The sequence below is a fragment of the Mytilus californianus genome, unplaced genomic scaffold (genome assembly GCF_021869535.1).
Source record: "Mytilus californianus isolate M0D057914Y unplaced genomic scaffold, xbMytCali1.0.p SCAF_9, whole genome shotgun sequence".
In the NCBI taxonomy this organism is placed as follows: Eukaryota; Metazoa; Mollusca; class Bivalvia; order Mytilida; family Mytilidae; genus Mytilus; species Mytilus californianus.
Window position 1 is genome coordinate 5,738,571 of NW_026262745.1, and position 20,911 is coordinate 5,759,481.

Below are 20,911 nucleotides of genomic sequence, written 5' to 3' on the forward strand. Positions count from 1 at the left end.
TTCCGGACGGCAACCATATTTGCATTCCTGTTTACATTAGTTACGTTCGTTATGGTTTTCAATTGTGTCGTGTTTAAGTGTTTTAACCGGCAAAGTACGTCAGATAAGGAGAATCGTTGTAGCTTTTTTCGTTTCCCAAAGGACGCAAGGAAGAGGAAAGCATAGATAAAAGCTGTAAACAGGGCAGACTGGGCTCCAAACGAGTACAGTAGGATTTGTTCTGCACATTTTGTTGACGGGTGGCACAGCGACGACCCCAGTGATGTGAATTACAGGCCAACAATATTTTCTTACAAAGAAAAAGACCCTTCTGTGTCTGAGCAAGATCGAAATGTCAGACTTGCCAGTAGAAATTTGTTGCAGGTGATTTAATGTTGTTTTTAAATACCTCCTTGTCACAGTGTTATAGTAGTCCAAATAATTATGACGTCTTGGAAGGCTATTTTAAAGGAGTAGGTCCAGTTAGACCCCTTTTTGGCCCCAAAATATTGCAGTTTCACAAAATTGTTCGAATGTAAACTTTTATCTATTTAATGGAAAGTAGAATACTTCGGTTACATAAATATGGTCTGTTTTTGACAATACTATGCACATGTATCGTGTACTATCGTCATTAATTAAGTCATGCTAAATTACTGAAATCTTCACAATTTTAGCATTTGAGTTAAATTGTAGACAGTTTCCGTCTTAAATGGAAGTGGCCGCATTTGTGTTCATTCTTAATATTTGAATGTAAGTTGTATTTGATGATAATACATAACATATATAAAGGTTGAGAATGAACACAAATGCGGCCACTTTCATTTTTGACAAAAACCATCTGAAAAGTGATATGTTATGGCTTTTTAATAGATTTTTCATATTTTAACTTGAATTTGAGCGTTTTAAATGACTAAATCTGTTCAAATCTTTCACAAAAACTAATTGAATCGACTGAAGTAGACACTTAAGTGTTTAAAAAGTGTCCAAAATCTTTCATCAGATGAACCTGAAGTTTGGGGCCAAAATCGGCCCTTACCAGCCCTACTCCTTTTTGCTTTGACGCCTTCCTGCAACGATGTAAGGCGTCAAAGAAAAAAATATAATAGCCTTTCAAGATGTCATAATTATTTGGACTAAGTGTTATAGTCATAATTTCCCAAAACATATACTGTACTTTCTTATTGCTAGAGATCTACTTACAAAGTAATAAATAATTATTCCTATAACCTGTTCATAATTTTTTTTATTCATTCCTCAATGTTGTTTGTACATTTTTTTTTATCACTATTATACTTGACATAAAATAATATTGTTAGAGTTGAATAATATTAACTGAAGGTAATTTTACTAAGTACATGTATTGTAAAGCTGATTACTATATACATGTAGTACCTCAATTTTTATGAATTATAACTTCAAAGACAAACTGTCGTGGTAGCCATAAGCCACCTGAAGAGTTCCTCTGGCAAGGACGAAACAGTTTCATTAAAGGATAAATTTATCCTAAAAAATCTTGCACTGTCTATCCTCCTCCATATACAAATTTAGAAACAATTTAGTGATTTTTTTTATTAAACACACACACACATCAATTTAAACAAAAAGACATTTATAGAAAATTAGTCAAAAAGTTTTATTTTTCTAATTTAAGAGTATTTTCACATAAAAGTTTCTAACAATTTTGAAAAATTATACATATTATAAAATAATTGGCCCAGTTTTCAGTTAGTTTAGCTTTTTCACTTAGCTAAAAATCAATGCATGAAACAGTTTATTTCAAATAACTGCTTCCTATAATACATTATTTTTGTATTCTCTATCCTCTGAGCATATTTTAACAAGGCCAAATGTATGTAGAAATGTTATAAGACCTAATAGGGGTATTACTGGCTTTTCTTCAAGACCATATTTCATAAATTTTTTGGTAATTTTTTTTTTAAGACAAATGAACCATACTGGAAGGATGACATGTACACATATTTTTTTTCTCATGATAAATCTAGACTGTTAAAGAACAGAAGTTAAAGGTCCAGGAAACAGAGACAGCATGCCTAACCAGCTCAGTCATGATGCATTCATCATATGCCATTACTGGACCAGATGTGGAGATGGAAGAGTTACATGAACCTCCAGTCTATGATCAGCTTGACAAGAGTTTGTCAGATACAAGCATGTTACTTACATCCAATGTTGGTAAGCAATAACACGAGCTTCATTGAAATTAAACAAAGCATAAATTTAAAAAGAAAAAAACTAGATCTCTATGCTGCTACCCACTTAAAGTCCAATTAAATTCTCCCTCTCCATGCTCCTCCCAATTTAAAACATTTCTTTACTTAGATCCTTGGTATAATATATAAAACAAAACTCTAGGTATAGGTTTAGTTGCTCGCAGTAATTTTTCTCTTTTCTAGTTAGCAAGGTTTAATAACATTATAAACCATTATATTATAACAACAATATTTAAAGTACAAACACAATTGTCCAATACATTTAAATGGACTGAAATCAAACTTGATATTTTAATCATACATTATTATGTGACAATAAAGTGCAAACTGACTGTCGTAGTTACTGTGAGCACTTTCGATGAAATGACACCCACAAATTTTCTTTATATAATATAACAGAACCCCACCTTTTAAACCGCAAAAGTATTTCACATGCATATATAACTCATATATATTTATAACCAAAACAAGACCCCGTTATACAACTACTCTCACTAACCAGTTTTGAACTTATAAATAGTACAACTATAATTACACAGGGAAAACCCCAAGTCTAAACGAAAAGAAATTTAAGTAAGGTGGCATTTCAAATAAACTCTTATAATGAATAAAATTATCTGTTATTTAGTCAAAAGTAAGAATAAATATTAAGGTGGAACATAAGTATATATTTCTTCAGAAAGAATTTTCTAATACTTTGCCAAAATAAAGATTTGAGTATGCTTTTTTATAAATATAATGAAAAGTATGAGTCACTGTGATATTTTCAAGATAAAAGTCATGATATTTGTTTAAACAGTTCTAATAATGCAATAAATCACTTATTTTTCCTAAAACAAATGATACCAGTCAAGCAGTAAATCCGCAAATCTTTCTCAAAATTTGCAGATTAAGGCAAAGAAGTTGAAAGAACCAGACAGAATGTGTACTGCGATTGCAAAATCAAAGATGTTGGTATACCATGAATATACCTTAAATTATAATTTTTTTTCTAATTTTTTATTGTCTTGATGTAACCTAATAACCTCAGAGATTCTTTCGCTTGGCCTTAAAACATGGACGAAGAAATTGCTTTCTTTCAATAAAATTAATTACATTTATGAAAGTATAATTAATTGGAACTTTGTCAAAAAAGATTAATAGAGACCATAGCAATATATGTATATCAATAATTCGGATAAATTCTTTCTTAATTGAGACAACATTAATTTTTGAGAGATCTGAATACAGTCTTCGCTTCTATAGCATGTATAGTGGATGATAAAAAGTTGTTCTTTTGACCTAGTAACTGTAAAATATTTGGTTTATATATTTTTTTTATTTATATATATATACACACACATTGAATATTGAGATACAATTTTTTCATCTTTATTCTCTTGAATTACTTTCTGCTTTCAGTATGATATTCTAATAAATTGAAAACTGTATCTATATTATTTTTTAAAAGTTGCTGAAATGCCAATTTTGAAATTCAGGGTCTCAGTGTGATACAGATCCCTTATTAGAGGAAAATATGTTGCTGAGGAAAGAAAACGAAGAATTGAGAGCTGCACTGCAACACCACAAATGGACTATACAGAAAATAGAAGACAATGACCAAAAGACCAGGTTCTACACAGGTCTACCTAAGTTTGTAGTGTTCATGTGGCTCTTCAAGTAAGATCTTAATTATTTAAATTTTTTCACAATAATCTAAACACAAAATTGCACTCACTCAAATGTGTCCTTGTTTTACTTATCACTAATAATTTTGTTGAAACTCTGTAATATTAACGTTTAATTAATACAAGTATCACATGAAGTTAACATTGAGTAAATGTCTTCTGACCATGAAAACTTGCAATTGGCTTAACGAAAAAAAATGACACAAAGCACTGAAATAAGAGAACTAATACATGTACTAAAATACAGTTACATCACTTTGATCATATTCTCCCACACTAAGTATCAATCAGTACACATGAAACCAATAAATTGTATATAGTTAATTAACAGTTGGAGATCAATCATACATGTACAAGTATAAAGTACCAACAGGATGAATGATCACAAACTGAGGTGCTATTTTTTTTATATATCAACATATATAGTAAAATGTATTAAGTTAAGTTTTAATATTTCCACAAACAAAATCAATGTGTACAAGTCACTGTTTGTTGCTCAAGTATTTGTTTTTCATTCATGTTAAATCCTTTTACTCAATTAGTAGTAGTACTCATACTCATAGAAAAATTGTAAGATACTATCTTTCGAACAGAATTTTCCTTAAATGCAGTAAGATATGGTCAATTACTATTTCAGTTATCTGAAACCGAAGGCAGAAAGGATGCAGTACTGGACTGGTTCAGAGACCTGTCAGAAGCAAGATAGACAACGAGCATCAACCAGCTGCATTGATTTGATCGATCAGTTTTTCGCAGTCTTAATGAGACTTAGATTAGGACTTTTTGTTCGAGATATAGCAGAAAGGTTCAAAATTTCGGAATCAACATTTTCTAAATATTTTTCTTCGTGGCTATTATTATTGTATGAAGAGCTAAAAGTCATTAACCCATTTCCAAGCAGAGAAATAGTTGACCGTACCATGCCAGATGCTTTTAAGTCCAGATATCCCAAAACAAGGGTTATTATAGACTGTACAGAAATTTTTTTACAACGTTCTGCTAGTCTTGTTAATCAAAGCCTTACATATTCCAATTATAAAAATCATAATACTGTAAAATTTTTAGTTGGAATCACTCCATCTGGCGTTATATCTTTTGTTTCAGAAGGTTGGGGTGGTAGAGTTTCTGACAGGCAGATAACTCTTGAATCTGGTATACTAGATTTATTGGATGAGAATGACTCTGTAATGGCTGACAAAGGCTTTACTATAAAAGATTTATTAGAAAAAAAGAATTGTACTCTAAATATGCCACCCTTTAAAGGTATTTCTGCTCAGTTTACAACTGAACAGGTTTTTGAAACACAAGAAATTGCTAAGTTAAGAATTCATGTGGAAAGGAGTATTGGAAGAGTGAAAAATTTTCATATTTTTGATGGTGTTATGCCTTTATCTATTGCACCACAATCTACACAAATTTTTAAAGTGTGTTGTTGGTTAACAAATTTTGATGAACCCCTAGTCAAGTAATAGGCTGTAAGTCTTAGTCTTTGATAAATAAAATGTTACACAAAGTTCACTGAATATAAGAATTTAAAGGTCTATTTTCAAAAAGTTTTCAACAAATAAAAAGAATCAATGATGATGGTCAGTTATTTCCTGATTGAATTCCTGATTCTGTATTTCAATAATTATAAGACTTGATTACTCTTCTCAGCCTATTTGCCAATTCTGTAATAAGAGATTAATTTCCTTGAGTTGCTTCACTTAAGACATAATATTTTATTGACAATGAGATAGCAGAAATATTTATCTTCATGTTATGTATGAGATCTTATAAAGTTTTAAAAATATTGTCATTCCATTTAATCTTTTATTAAGCTAAAAACGTTTGATGCCAATACTTGCTTCTTTTTTTCAAACTGATGACAAATTGGCAAATGGACTATTATGATATGTTTAAAGTAGCATTTTGTCTGTCAAAGTTGTAATACATGCACTGTAGGAATTAACTCATAATATTTTCATGCTATGCTCAATAATATTGTACATTATAGAAAATGATTCTTGTTCAATGTTTTTTTTATTACAGTGCAATTTCCAGACATTCTTTTGTCACTTTAAAATCATTTTAAGGAGTACTTTGAGGGTAAACGCAAACATCAAATCATTGGTTTCACGATGGATAAGTTTTTGAATGAAAGAAATTATACAGATTCATTAATTTTGTCATTTTTAGAATTAAACTTAGAATTAAAAAGAAAAAATTAATGGTCATATAGCTCATTAAAATTTGGTAGTTCATGTTGTATATGCAAATTATATATTATCTCCCTTTGATATAATCTCAAATATACTAAATTGCCACATACAAGTTTTATTTTAAAGAATTTCTGCATTTTAAAGATTAGAAAAAATAGTTACACAAACACAACAATGATTATCTTGATGACATTTTTGACAAAAAATCAATAGGGTGATGTTATGCAGTTATACCCTCAAATTGCCTTAACTATTATACTTATTCTTTAAATTGTTTACTGTGTTTACTGATAAAAGAATGGAAAAATTTTATCCATATAGAATTTCACAAGTTTTTGTAGCATGTTTTGTACAAATTCAGCATTAAAGTACACCCTGTCAATGCAAATGTTGTTTTCTTTTGCTGCTGTCCACAGAACAAAGTCACACCAAGGAAGTTCTTTTATTGCCATTTCACCTTGGACTTGTGCATAATATTTGTGATTGGGGTTCAATGTTGGGCCATCAGGTGTATAAATCAAACAAAAACTAGGGTCATTCATCCCAAGAATCATGTCAATTTCCAATGTGTTGACCCTCACTCCCTTCTGGGAAAATGGACATTTAATTTCTAGGAGACCAACACTATCTCCTTCAATCACTATGCCATCACTAGTTGCTCCTAGAAAAGAGTAGATGTTGTTTAAAGTTAACCCTGCGGTCTCGACTTTGAAATCATCATGCATACATTGCTTCAGTTCTATATACTGGGCTCTTGCCCTGTCCTCATTGTCTATTCCCCACTGAATAACCTCTGGAAGTGATGAATACCTGCAAAACAAAAATGTACATAAAAATGTTCATCACTACAACTTTGCAAAGATAATCATGGACTTTCATTGAAGATGTTGAACAAAACAATAATAATTTCTTTCTTGACTGGTCAACAAGCCTATGTCCAAATTAGTAATCCAAATGAATTGACTGATAGTATTGATTTTCTGTCAATTATGTGGTTATTGTGATGTTCATACATGAATAACTATTACAGAAATAAAAATGTTTGAATGTCACACTAACTTAAAATAAAAATCCTGTATTTTTTTGCATATGATTTATCAACTAGTTTAAATGGTCATAAAGTTTACCAAGACATGCTGTTGAAAATTAAAATAGTCTGTACTTATAAGTAGTTTGTACTATTTAAATTACATTAATCACTATAAATAGTACTTTTGTTTAGATCAAATTAAAAAAAAAAACTGTTGTTAATTATTTCCTGATAGAGAGTTGTCTCATTGGCAATCATACATCTTGCTTATTTTTTATGTAGAAATTTCTGTCATTTAAATTGGAATACCTATCAAGGGAGGATCCCTCAGTTATTTGTCTTATGAGAGAATTCGGACTCCTTCCTGCTGCAATTACATCACCAAATATGGAACTGGTTATCCTTCCTATATGTAGATCTCTCCACACTGTACTCCCTCTCTGCAACCTGGTATTGCTCTCTATATAGTCAACCAGCTCTCTTTCTATTGATGGTGGAGGTACTGTTTTAAAGTATTATATAAGGTATAAGCTAGGGTATTTGCTCAAACATTTATAAAATAGATTTTTTTTCACATCAAGTTTATTTAGCTTGTGAGCATACTGAAAGGAGAGTTACATTTCAAATTGTAAAAAAAAGTTTCTCTAATTTTTGTGCTATTTTCACATTTCTTGACCGGTGTGAGAAAAATATTTCTCCTCACTAGTGAAAAATTTGTTCTCGGCAAATGATTGGTCGGAAATTTAATTATAACGTCAAATTTTCTTGGTTTCTTCTGAATTTTCCTATTGTGACGTCAAGAAAAAAGGCGACCATGCCTGATGACGTCACATATAAAGAACACAACTTTCTGCAAATCTTTGAGAAGGAAGGATAAGAATCATTAGAGAAACAGATTCCACCACTATAACTGGTGTATAACGATATTTCTCCACTCTCAACAGTTAAATTTAAAGTATTTAATAAAATGCTCCGCTGGGCGCAGCTTGATACGACCGCAGAGGTCGAACCCTGAACAGTTGGGGCAAGTATGTACACAACATTCAAGCTTGATACAGCTCTGAATTTGGATTGTGATTAAATATTTGACACAGCATAGGTTTCTGACACAGAATGAATGTGGTCTAAGAACTTAATTTTTGTCCAATATCCAAAATCTAAATACATGGTTAGATTTAGCATATCAAAGAATCCAAAGAATTCAATTTTTGATGAAATCAAACAAAGGAGTAGGCACAGTAAGACCCCTTTTTGGCCCCAAAATATAGCAGTTTTACAAAATTGTTAAAATGAAAAGTTTTTGCTATTTATTGGAAAGAAGAATACTTCTGTTACATAAATATGGGCTGTTTTTGACAATACAATGCACATGTATCGGGTACTAGCATCATTAAGTCATGCTAAATTACTGATATCTTCGAAATGTTAGCATTTTGGTTAATTTTAGACGGTTTCTGTCTGAAATGGAAGTGGCTGCATTTGTGTTCGTTCTTAATATTTAAATGTAAGTTGTATTTGATGATAATAAATAACATATATAAAGGTTGAGAATGAACACGGATGCGGCCACTTTCATTTTTGACAAAAACCATCTGAAAAGTGACATATTATGGCATATGTGATAGATTTTTCATATTTAAGATTGAATTTGAGCGTCTTTAATGACTAAATCAGTTCAAATCTTTCACATCAACTAATTGAATCGACTGAAGTAGACACTTACGTGTTTAAAAAGTGTCCAACATCTTTCATCAGATGAACCTGAATTTTGAGGCCAAAATCAGCCCTTGCCGGACTTACTCTTTTAATTTTGGACCCTTTTGACCTCAATGTGGACCAATTTGATAATGGGGCCCAAAAATCAAAATACATGGTTAGATTCAGCATATCAAAGAACCCCATATATTCAATTTTTGTTGAAATCAAACAAAGTTTAATTTTGGACCCCAACTTGGACCAACTTGAAAACTGGGCCCATAATCAAAAATCTAAACACATGTTTAGGTTCAGCATATCAAAGAACCCCAAGAATTCAATTTTTGTTAAAATCAAACTAAGTTTAATTTTGGACCCTTTGGACCTTAATGTAGACCAATTTAAAAAAAAGGACCCAAAATTAAAAATCTAAATACACAGTCAGATTTGGCATATCAAAGAACCCCAATAATTCAATTTTTGATGAAATAAAACTAAGTTTAATTTTGGACCCTTTTGGCCTCAATATGAACCAATTTGATAGCGGGGCCCACAAATAAAAAATCTAAATACATGGTTAGATTCAGCATATCAAAGAACCCGATATATTCAATTTTTGTAAAAAATCAAACAAAGTTTAATTTTGGACCCCAATTTGGACCAACTTGAAAACTGGGCCTGAAATAAAAAATCTAAATACATGTTTAGATTCAGCATATCAAAGAACCCCATATATTCAATTTTTGTTAAAATCAAACTAAGTTTAATTTTGGACCCTTTGGACCTTAATGTAGACCAATTTGAAAACTGGACCCAAAATTAAAAATCTAAATACACGTTCAGATTTGGCATAACAAATAAACAAATAAACAAATAAATTTTACAAATCTAATGCGCCATACTGTGCAATTAAAGATTACTTCTTGAAATTTGAAAAAAAAAAAATATTTGAAGAATAATTCTTTTTAATTTCTGAAATCTGAAATGAGAAAAAATTGACCCCCACAATTTCTTCTCCCCCCAAAAATTCTTTCCCTCAAGATATGGTCATAATCTCAATTCAAATTTCCAATGAATTTGCAACCATAATTACCCATTTAAATTTACCATAGTGCTAACTTAATCTATTTTATAATAGAATTTAAAATATGGTGTCAAATCTTTCATATGGATTTTTTTGTAAAAAAAAATAGATGCAACATTTGCAGATATTTTTACTGGTCTTCCTTTATAAATATGCATTTCTTTAAACATAATTTAAAAGCAGTTGAAGGGAAGTAATCAAAACGTTGTATGTGGATTAACTCCCTTACACTGTTTTAAATTGTCTTAATTGTTCATAAACCATTACTTTATACATAATTTAAAAGCAGTGTAAGGGAGGTAATTCAAATGATGTATTTGATTTATCTCCCTTACACTGCTTTAAATTATGTTTTGTACTAAAGTATTTGTCCATATAAAAATGCTTGTTTTTTGCCCCTTTTTTGGCCCCTAATTCCTAAAATTTTGAGGCAATTACCCCCAAAATCAATCCCAGCATTCCCTTTGTGATATAGAACCTTGTAGTACAATGTCAGAGAGATCCATACACTAACACACAAGTTATGTCTGGAAGTTACAAAAATGCTTATTTTTGGCCCCTAATTCCTTAACTGTTGGTACCATAACCCCCAAAATCAATCCCAACCTTCCTTTTGTGTTATTAAACCTTATGGTAAAATTTCATAGAGATCCATTCACTTTAAAAACTAAAGTTAGAGTGGGAAAACCGATGTTTTTTCGGACGATGACGACGTCATACCAATATAGGATCGCAAAATTTTTTTGCGGTCGTATAAAAAGATCGGCAAGCCTCGCGCTTTAAATATTAAAATTTAACTGTCTCGAGTGGAGAAATATCGTAACACACTTGTTGCAGTGGTGAAATCTATATGCACACACTTATATATTTTTGAAGCAAAAAAATCATTGCAGTCCAGCGTGCATAACAGAAGGGGGGATATAGTCATTTTAAAAGGGGGGTCCCAACCCAGGATAAAGGAGGGGTTCTTACAATATGTCTCAATTCAAATGTGTTAATGGGTCCACCAGTGATGAATATATACATGTATTTGTGAGTATATAATTGTGTTCAAAATGATTGCCCATGGATGTGCAAACAGGCATTGGATCAATATACAAATGTAGTAAAGTAGTGCCTTATCACATAATATTTATTATAAAAAAATTTCCTCACTAAATTGAATTAATCTTGTATAAATCTATTTGAAATCATGTTAATAGCCATTTATATGTTTCACAAAATAAATTAAGAGGTGTTAATATAATTACAGCTGTTTTCTGTATATAGCATTTCTTTCATCTTTCTTTCCATTGGGTCAACCCAAGTATCCATCTCCACTTCTTGGTGTACATCAGGAGTAGATTCAGGAATATTCCATAAATGAGACATGCCTTTTTAAATGAAATTTAAAAAATTAATTATTTGTTTATAAGACAAAGCAAACTTTGTAAAACATTGTACACTTAATATTTGCTTTGTAATAAGTTACATTCCTTTTGAAATTATAGACTTCAATGTAGTTCAATGTTTAAAACAAAATAATAATAATGTTTTTTTCATACTTTACCTATAAGATAAATAGATGGTTATTTAAAATTAAATAATATCTTGGTGTCATTGAAAATAAGTTGATTGCAGAGAAATTTTAAATGGTGCAGTTTCCATATAATGATATGTATATTTCCTTTAATTCAAATTATCTCCCCTTTACTTGAATACAAAAACCCATAATCAACAAAGTAAACCGATTCATAATACTTTTGATTTTTATTAAAGAGAAAATGTGCTAAATTTAAGAAAAGAAAGAAAGCTTACTTATGGGTAAATTTTGGATAATGTGGAAAATTGAGCAATTCAGTTAGAATTAGGGGTTCATTTTCTTATACATGCATATGTATATAGTGTTTTTAAAACCAATATTGTGGTATGATATGCCACCTTTTTTAAAAATGATTAAAGCATTGTGTTTCAATATTTTTACATACAATTACTTTTTTATTTTGTTATAAAGTTATTTGTTTTAAAACTGTGTTTTGTTTTATTTAATGCTTGTTACTATACCTGTATTAGGAAAATCATTCTTCAGTTCCATTAAGTGTTGTAGTGTTATGTCCAGATTTACAGTACGGTCAGCTGTATGGCGTGGGTCAAAAGACTGGAATGTGGTATAACCAGTCTCTGATGTACCTGCATTCCCTTCCTCAGATGAAGAAGCCAACTTTGGTTTCTTTGATGCCATGTAACATAACGGTCTTGGTTGTACATCTTTCCTCGGAACATTCCATGTACAGGATTTAGAGGTACAGCTCTCTGCTTCTGTTATTCCAACTTTAGCTCTGCTCAATGCAAATAAAAGACTGCCAATATGGCTACATGACTGTGCTAACCTAAAAATAAAAAAATAATATAAGACTGTATTGTTGATAAAAAATAAACATTTATAGATACAAATTCCATAACAAATAAATAGAGCATTGATTTCTACTATACTATTATTCATTAGTCTATTTTTTATATATTTAGGGGTTAAATCCTGATGTCTGAATGATATCAGATCTAAGAAGAAAATTGCAATGAAAGTGTATAAGGTAAAATCTGGTATCTGATTTAAATTTAGTTTTCTCTAAAGCCCTAATAAAGAAAATATGGGGGGAGGGCAAAATTCAAAGAAAATCAAAATTTGTCAACATGATACTCCTAGATCTAAAATATAAGGCAGCCCCTTTTCTTTAATAAATTGTTAGTGGAACAAGGGTTTACTTTTATTTGTTCATAAGTACAAAATTATTGGTGGAATTATTTTAAGATAAATCTTTTTTTTTTAAATAATTATAATATTTTTTACTAATATTTACCCTATAGGACACTGACAGTATCCATATTGCACCATAAAATCCCCACTATCTGTTTTCAAAGTGCATATATACACCTGGTATCTTTGTTTCTTCATGGATGCTTGACACATTGCTCGGATATAAGTTGTCTGTTCATTGATCTGAAATCACAAAGAAAGATTTAAGTTTTGTATAAATTATTTGTTCATAAATAGTATTTTCTATCTTCAAAAATAGAATTAATTTTCCTTTATAAAGTCAGGTTTGTCTGTACAATTGTATATACAAAGTATAATTGTTTTGTGTTAAACTGTTACTTTCTGCCAAAAATACTCATCTGGTTGCTTTTAAATGGCAACCACAACAATTTCTAAGTTTAAGATTTTATAGAAATTAAAGGAATTGCTGTGGTTATTTGATTTGATTATTTTTGCAAAATGATCTCCCTTATTTGCCTACCACATTTAAAAATGATGTAAGTTTCTTACCAGAAATACAAAAAAAAATCACATAATCCTATATAATATTGAGCTGTGCAAAGTGAAAATCTAGTCAATGTAATTATTACAAAAAATTCACATATAAAAAAAATGAGTTTCTATAATTATAAAGTTTCTTATCAAATTATATTTTTTAATGATCATCAGGGCATACATATAAATTATAATGTTTTTGTGTCTTTATTTTCATTTAATTATCTAGTACTACATCTGTATATCATTTTAGTTTAGTGTGCCTGTCAGATTCAAGCCTGTTATCTTAAATATTTTGGGTTTTATTACCTGTGCCATCCCTACTTCTTGGATGTCACCAGCATCATAGTGTTTGACTGCCTTGTCAAGGCCCTTGAAATTTTGAGTTGTTGTCCCTGAATACGTAGGTCTTGTCACCATAAAATCGTAAATCTGTCCAAATTTGATTATCGGAAATTTGGTCTGGTCACTGATGGTGTAAGTTACTCTATTGAAGGGTGGGAGGTTTTCATTTTCTTCACTGGGAATCGTCACATCGCCCACTTGAACTGCCTGCTTGATGATCGGTGTTAGAGTAGATGAAGGAACTTGTTCTGTGAGTATATCCGAAATTATCCTCTCTTTTTTCTTCTTTTCCACTTCAATATTATGCTCCGCTGCAAGAATCTTTAAAGAGTTGAGATTTAACTTATTTAAACTTTCCCGGGTCGCCATGTTGGTATCTATGTCAACAAGTTGCCGTCCGGAAGCGTTTATGCGCATGCTCGGGATTTATCGTGAAGGGGCTTATTGAATTGTTTAAATCTATGTTTAAACTTATTTATATTTCGCGCTTTTTCTAACTAACAGCGATTTAATGACAGGAAGTAGAAACTTACTTCCGTTTCGACTGCTATGATCTCCCCTGTTTTCATTGAACGACAAAACTGAAGGAAAACAAACGTTTTATGCGAAAATGAACAATATAAGCATCTTTTCTCATTATGAAACATAAATATGTTGTGTATACAAAAATGGCAGTGACTGTCATTCTCTGCAAATACACACCAAAGACATGGAAAGCATGATTTCAGTTTTGACAGTTGGGGTTGTAATCATTTCCAAAATATAGGACCATCCTGCTGAAAACAGCCTTAAAATCAAAATTTTGATAATGTTGTCACTCGAAGTAGATCTAAAAAACAACACAGAAAAGGGCCCTAATCTCATTCAAGATATCCAGGACCAGTTATCTGATTCAAAATGGTACTGGTTCTTCTTATCCATTGTTTTGGCACAGATCTGGGTGATATATTTGACTTTTTACAACTCAAGAGTGGTTGGTCTCATCCTAACAGCAGTCATCAATAGATTTACTAATTTTGGACACATCAGATTAGGTGAGAACAAACTCAATTTTAACTTGGTTGGGTTTTCTGAGGTCTTACAATATTTCCAAATATTTACATGTACACAGTGAATAGGCATTCACTTTATATCCGTTACAGTTATCAGTTGGTGGCATGGCGAAGGGGCAATTTCTATTTTAGAATTAAATTGTGACTTAGGATTATTATGAGGATAGACACAAAATCAGGATTGCCATACTTCCCAGCACATAGCTGGAATGTGAAAATGTATTAACAACATTGACTACCCATGAGAGTCAGTAATGTCAATATAAAAATAAGTTTATTTCCTAATATAAACAAGAGAAGACTAGATAGACATATGGTGAATTCTGAACTATATATCAACAAAAATTGTAGTTCAGTATGGCAATTTAAAAAAATTATGGTTTCCAAATTTTAGTCTCCTTTGAAACTAAAGCCTTTTATTCTGATGTCAAAAGGTCAAAGGTTAAGATCACAGTTACAAAAATAGACTACAAACATGGTTTGAAAGTCTATAAAATCTTGATTAATTAATGATCTCTTAACAAAACTGATGACTTTATTTTCAGGAATATTTTGATTGGCTTGCCCAAATTTTTTGTAGAGTGGAAAAGGGGTGTGTGGTTGTGGCAAAACGGTTTTATTGTATGTCAAAATATAAATATCCTTTATCTTGAGCAAACATTCTTTACACATAATGGCTAAATGTAGATGATGTAGATCATGTAGATATAGATTGAACTTTATCCAGAATCTTGGAATCAAGATGAACTCTTTTGATATAGAACTTTTTCATTATTCAGCAGCATTATCAAGCATATGATTTATGGAATGCAGAGTTTAAAATTCAAATTATTTTATGGATTCAAAAACTTTAAATTTCTCAGGAAATGATCACCATACTTTCCATTTTGAGAAACAAAATAAAAAAGGAAGTTTCAAGTTAATCATAAATTACGAGTGATGCTGAAACGGCAGTAGATAAATAAGTAACTTGTCATGGAATAGAATTTCTTTATAATATTAGTTCTGAGCTCGATCACTGCTGTCAGGTACATGTTCGTATTTGAACATGAGTGAAAAGTAATCAGCTATCAGTAGTCATTATTTTCATGAGGCACTCATTAGGGTAACTAGGAGGGCCCTCAGGATTATCATAATATACCTGAGTGGCAGTTTTATAGAAAAGCATTGCAAAGGGTGATTAAAAATCCAATGAAATGACCAAAATTATTTCCGGAAAAAAAATGTTTGTGACCATAATCCCAATCTGCCCTTTTGGTGAAACCCATTTCAGTTTAGGTCATGTCCGGCCAATATGACCATTTTTGGAACCTTGATGCACACAACTCATTCAATCTTTCCACCTGTGATTTCAAACACTTTGATTTACATGTACATGTGTAATTATCAGAAGTTGGACAATCCTAAATACATATACATGATATAGTTATGATAGTTTTATTCTGTTTTTATGCAGGTTCCCTTTCTTTTTCTGTTTTATCTGGAAAAATAATGTTTAGAGATGTACATCTTATAACTGAAGATTTTACAATGAGAATTCAAAATGGATGGATTATATTTAAATGGTGGAGACCTTTTATACCCAAAACTATAAAAGAAGGTAAGAAAGATAATACTGATTTTATATTTGGTAGGTATATACAGTATGTTCTGGACCATATGAGTATTTGGACCATACAATGTATGGTTCGGTTAATTAATACGATGTACGTTGAAAAGTGACTGTTACTGTATGACCCTTCAGGGTGTCACAAATAAAGAGTTTCGAAAATGAAATTTTGACTCATTTTATTTACATGTGATCATATGCTATTTTATTTTTACATGATTAATGAAATAAAGAGAATTTTACTGCAAGATAAAATTACAGTAAAAGCATTTTTACATAGTCATTATCAATTTTACCTTACAAAACACAATGTGTCACCTTTGAAACTTTGAAATACAACTTAAAAAAATATCCAAGTGAACCATTAAACAAGAAGTCAACTATTTTACTCACAGTCACTTGGGGCATTGAACCTTCCTTTTTTTTTAATTTTATTTTGGCATGTAAATTTGTTTTTAGTTAATTTAAATTTCTTAAATATTTCAAATTATTTTTAGTTATTTAATGTGTTCCTGCTCCTATTCATACAATAACAAAGATAATAAACATGAATAACATGAATAACAAAGATTAGAGGGATAGCACATATGACAATAACAAAGATTAGAGGGATAGCACATATTTCTTACTGATATTTTGAACAATTAAGTGAAAAAAAAGTTGAAATTGAAAGAAAAAAAACATAACCTAAACACCGGGAAATAAAATCTATGCCCCAAATGCCTATGGTTTCACTTATGGGTGAAAATGTTAACATGAGAAAGACACTTTAAATGGCGCTATCAAAGGCAAGATTACAGATACACTAAGATTCAGACAATATGTCAAAGATAAAGCATTTCAGTTAGTAACTTGTGACAATTTTAGTTTGGAGAACGAGCTGTGCGTTTCTTCACAGGAAGTTATAATTTATTCGAAAAATACCTGTATGGTCTAAATACTCATAAGGTCTGGCATGTTAATAACCAAATGAGTATATACTCATATGGTCATCACCATATGCGTATGGTCCAAATACTACGAATGTACAAAATGATCCTTAAATTTCACTGATCATCCATACCGTATGATTTTAACTATTGGTCTTGATGCTATATAGTGATGCTTAGTTAATGCTTGGTGAAATGTACAAAGATATCAACAAACATTAAGCCTACCAATGTTAAAATGAGAATAGAGCATGACACAAAAAAAATTCTTAATAGAAATTACTTTCTTTCTTTTTTTTTTTAGATTTATCACATATGGAATGTAGAGTTGCCATATTTTTGGATGACCTTGAGGTCCATATTTATAACAGATCTGTCAATTACTCAAATTTAGAAAAATTATTTTCTGGCAAATTGAATAAAGAGGATGAAGTTCAAAATGAATCAAAAGATAATAACCAAGACAGTGAAAAGAAAAGGTAATATATATGTATACAATGCAAAATCAAAATAAAATGAATCACGGTAAATTAAGCAATTATTGTGAGGTTTTTATTAATGTGAATAATGCGACTGGGTGGGTATTGCAATAATAAGAATTCACAATCTGATATCTGATAAACATTTTAACTGAATGCAGATTTTCCTGAAATCGCAATAATTAATCTCACATTTTTGTTGATTCTTCATACATCTCAATAATAAATGCACGCAATAATATCTGAATTTACAGTAGATAAGGAGATAAGTACAAGATGATTCAAAAGCTAATATATATAAACATAGTGAAAGGAAGGTAATATGTATACAATGTTAGAACTAAAGTAAAATCATGACCAAAAGAATAAGATAAGGGGAGAAATATTAGGAAACAATAGCTGGTCTGGGTAATGGACGAAAGGGACTTGCCTCATAAAGCTGATTATTTTTACTCTTATTATTCTAAAGTGTTATATGTCCTTATTTTAGACTGTATTTATTATTTGATGAGATTATTTCAGATCTGTCAGTAAGAGAGAATTCATGTGGAGAGATTTGATTCCTGTCATCAAAGTACAAATAAATTCGGTATGTATAGATAACTCCTAAGTGGATTCATTATTATTCGTGGGATATCAATTTTCTTGGACTTTGTGGCTAAAGGTAAACAACAAATTAAAATGTTCAATGAAATACAATTGTTTTATAGGCCTGTATGCATACTTTGAGCTCATGTTCTATGTTAATTTGTATATATGAAAAACCTGACTTAAGATAGAGATTACTTTACTTTGACAAAACCCACCAAAATACAATCTTTCCTCGATCCACGAAAATTGCTACCCTCGAAAATAAATGAATCCACAGTACTGGCATTTACAATGATAAAATAAAGGAAATCTATAAAAAAACAATTCTGCATATATCTGACAGTTTTTAATTGTCAACACCTGATGTTATTGTGTAGAGATGTTTTACTGATAAGGATGGCAAAAGAAAGCAAATTTTGTAGACCGTTTATAGCTGTAAATTTTTCAAAAAATAATTTTTATGGAAAACAAGCACTAGCTCATCCCGAAAGATTTCATAAAATCAGAATATAAGAGACTAATTTATTTGTATTACCCTAACCTGAATAATTCAGTCGTAACTTTCTGCTTTAATTGGCACAACTTTTCAAATTTTTGGTTTTAAATGCTTTTCAAGTTTGTAACAGATTTAGTTTTCAAACTGTTTTGATTGGAGTGCCACTGAAGAGTCTTTTGTATAGACAAAGCACAAATTTTGCATTCTAATTTACAGCTTGGTTTCTTTGATGCATTTTTACTCTTCAAAATATTGCCATTGTTTAGTGAATGTTGTTCCAAATCACTGATATTGGTTTGCTGTTTTGCAGGGAAGAGTAATTTTTGGCAACCACTTAGTACCAAATTCCATGATAGTGAAATTTGATGATGGAAATTTTACTTACACAACAAAACCAGCATCGACTCCATTCGATATACTGATGCATGATGCAAAAGGCAAGGCTGAAAACTTTAAAATTATGTTTGTACCAAGTCCTAAATATCATGGACCAGTTGATGAGTAAGTAATTTTCTACACCATTGATTTTTGGTTGGTTATAAAAAAATATGAAGTTTTTTATGCTTGCTTGTGTTTGCCAATGTGATAACAAAAGTTTATGTATTTGAAAGTTCTTAGCATAGGAAAATGTGTAACAACAGTCTTTGCGCTCAACCACAGGCCCACCAGCCAAGGCTTGTAAAAATGCTGTCGGGCCTGTAAAAAATTAACTCTACAGGCCAATAGAATCAACTAAAATTTTCGTAAAATTCAGCTTTGGGCCTGAAGATTCAAACGTTTATCGTGAAGACTGAACAATGCTAAATGCATGTATATTGTATAATAAAAAATGTCTTACAAAAGTCTCATCCAAAAGAAAGTACATGTACAAGAAAAGAATGATGGCTGTAAACAGTGGCACCTTAATATTTGATATCTGTTGAATTGACTTTACTGGGTATCATATATGTAAGGACACACATAAACTTTATGATTTTTGTTCACTCCCTTGATTTATATTCAGTATCTTATTGTATTTTACATGTTCTGCTATGGTTTTTAAATTGTAAGTTATTTTTGGGGAAATAAATGTTATAAAATAAATCCTCACTTACCATTTAATATTTGTAAAGAAGTCAGGTATGGAAGTAAACTTATCTAAAAAAATCGTATTGAACTGAGTTAAAATTTATAAATTTTAGGTGCATTTACATGCTTATGGTTTATTTTTATAAGCATAAATTTAAATTTCAGACCACCACGTAACATGGGAGAAGGATTTGTTGTTTTACAGACTAGAAATATCAATGTACATCTTTTTATGGATGAACCAGGTAGGTCCCAGATAACAAGTCAAATTCAAGCAGCAAAGTAAACGTCAACTTTTGCGACTATTCTTGAAAATATAAGAAAGAGAATTGAAGGTCCTTTTAATGACCTATCCCCCAACACTTTTTTTTCTTAAAATTCAACATGATCAAAGACAATTACACACATATAAAGTGAGAAAATCCTTTAACCCTGTTTCAAATGTGATTATCAACTGCCTTCAATAACCTCCTCCTCCAGCATGTTCCTGTCTGTAATACTGAATTTTGTAAAATGAATAAAAGTGAGAAATCATTGAGACATCAACTAAATGACAAAAACAATGAAAGGACATATAATTATCTACTTTGACTAAGTTTGAGAACATTGCATTTTGTGCGTAGGTACTGTTCCATATGAACCAGAAAGTGTACAGTTAGCTGACGGTGAAACAGTTGTACTGAGGACCTATCCATGTTTTGGTGTGGTGGCAGGATGTGGTAAAAATACTGATTTTAATTATGGCCCTTGGGCTGATAGACAAAGGTACAAACTTATTCATTTAGTAATTGAAATTACCTGTGAATCAAGGAAAAAAACCTTACTGAATATTTTGTAAAATATTGTATATTCCAAATTTAACATTCCTCCTTTCCCCAACTTTTAAATTTTAAAATTGAAATGTTTTTTTTTTGTGGTTATTTTACTGATGCATGTATAATTTGAATATTAAAGTTAGGTTTATAAATTATGTATGGGTTCTTAAACTAAAGTTTCAACTCCCATTAGGCAAAGTTGAGCTAACATTGTTTGAGCCATTCTGCTAAGGCCTGTTTAGTTTGATGTTTCTTCCTATTTTTTTGTCTCAAGCATTTATGATGAAGGCTATTCCAGGATCATATGTTTTCAATGTGCGCTGAAATCAGTATCATTCAGTTATAGTT

The 20,911-nt window shown here is 30.7% G+C and overlaps 3 protein-coding genes across 3 annotated transcripts in view; 2 read left to right on the forward strand and 1 right to left on the reverse strand.

Annotated features, from left to right (window-relative positions):
- LOC127714374 (uncharacterized) lies at positions 1 to 6,065 on the forward strand. Its single transcript, XM_052220431.1, has 4 exons — positions 1 to 363; positions 1,986 to 2,175; positions 3,692 to 3,872; positions 4,518 to 6,065. The coding sequence occupies exons 2-4, from the start codon at positions 2,049 to 2,051 to the stop codon at positions 5,347 to 5,349; spliced, it is 1,140 nt and encodes a 379-aa protein (XP_052076391.1). The 5' UTR covers positions 1 to 363; positions 1,986 to 2,048; the 3' UTR covers positions 5,350 to 6,065.
- On the reverse strand, positions 5,884 to 13,845 carry LOC127714373 (uncharacterized). Its single transcript, XM_052220430.1, has 6 exons — positions 13,489 to 13,845; positions 12,728 to 12,867; positions 11,934 to 12,259; positions 11,141 to 11,263; positions 7,421 to 7,613; positions 5,884 to 6,891 (listed from the first exon to the last, which is right to left on the reverse strand). The coding sequence occupies exons 1-6, from the start codon at positions 13,597 to 13,599 to the stop codon at positions 6,366 to 6,368; spliced, it is 1,419 nt and encodes a 472-aa protein (XP_052076390.1). The 5' UTR covers positions 13,600 to 13,845; the 3' UTR covers positions 5,884 to 6,365.
- Positions 13,846 to 14,077: 232 nt separating this feature from the next.
- The window catches only part of LOC127716121 (transmembrane protein KIAA1109-like), an 84,503-nt gene continuing 77,669 nt past the window's right edge, over positions 14,078 to 20,911 (forward strand). The window contains exons 1-7 of the mRNA XM_052222203.1: positions 14,078 to 14,558; positions 16,033 to 16,176; positions 17,419 to 17,593; positions 18,116 to 18,182; positions 18,991 to 19,181; positions 19,914 to 19,993; positions 20,372 to 20,513. Coding sequence (XP_052078163.1) covers positions 14,333 to 14,558; positions 16,033 to 16,176; positions 17,419 to 17,593; positions 18,116 to 18,182; positions 18,991 to 19,181; positions 19,914 to 19,993; positions 20,372 to 20,513 — 1,025 coding nt within the window. The 5' untranslated portion in view covers positions 14,078 to 14,332. The remainder of the gene's footprint in view (positions 14,559 to 16,032; positions 16,177 to 17,418; positions 17,594 to 18,115; positions 18,183 to 18,990; positions 19,182 to 19,913; positions 19,994 to 20,371; positions 20,514 to 20,911) is intronic.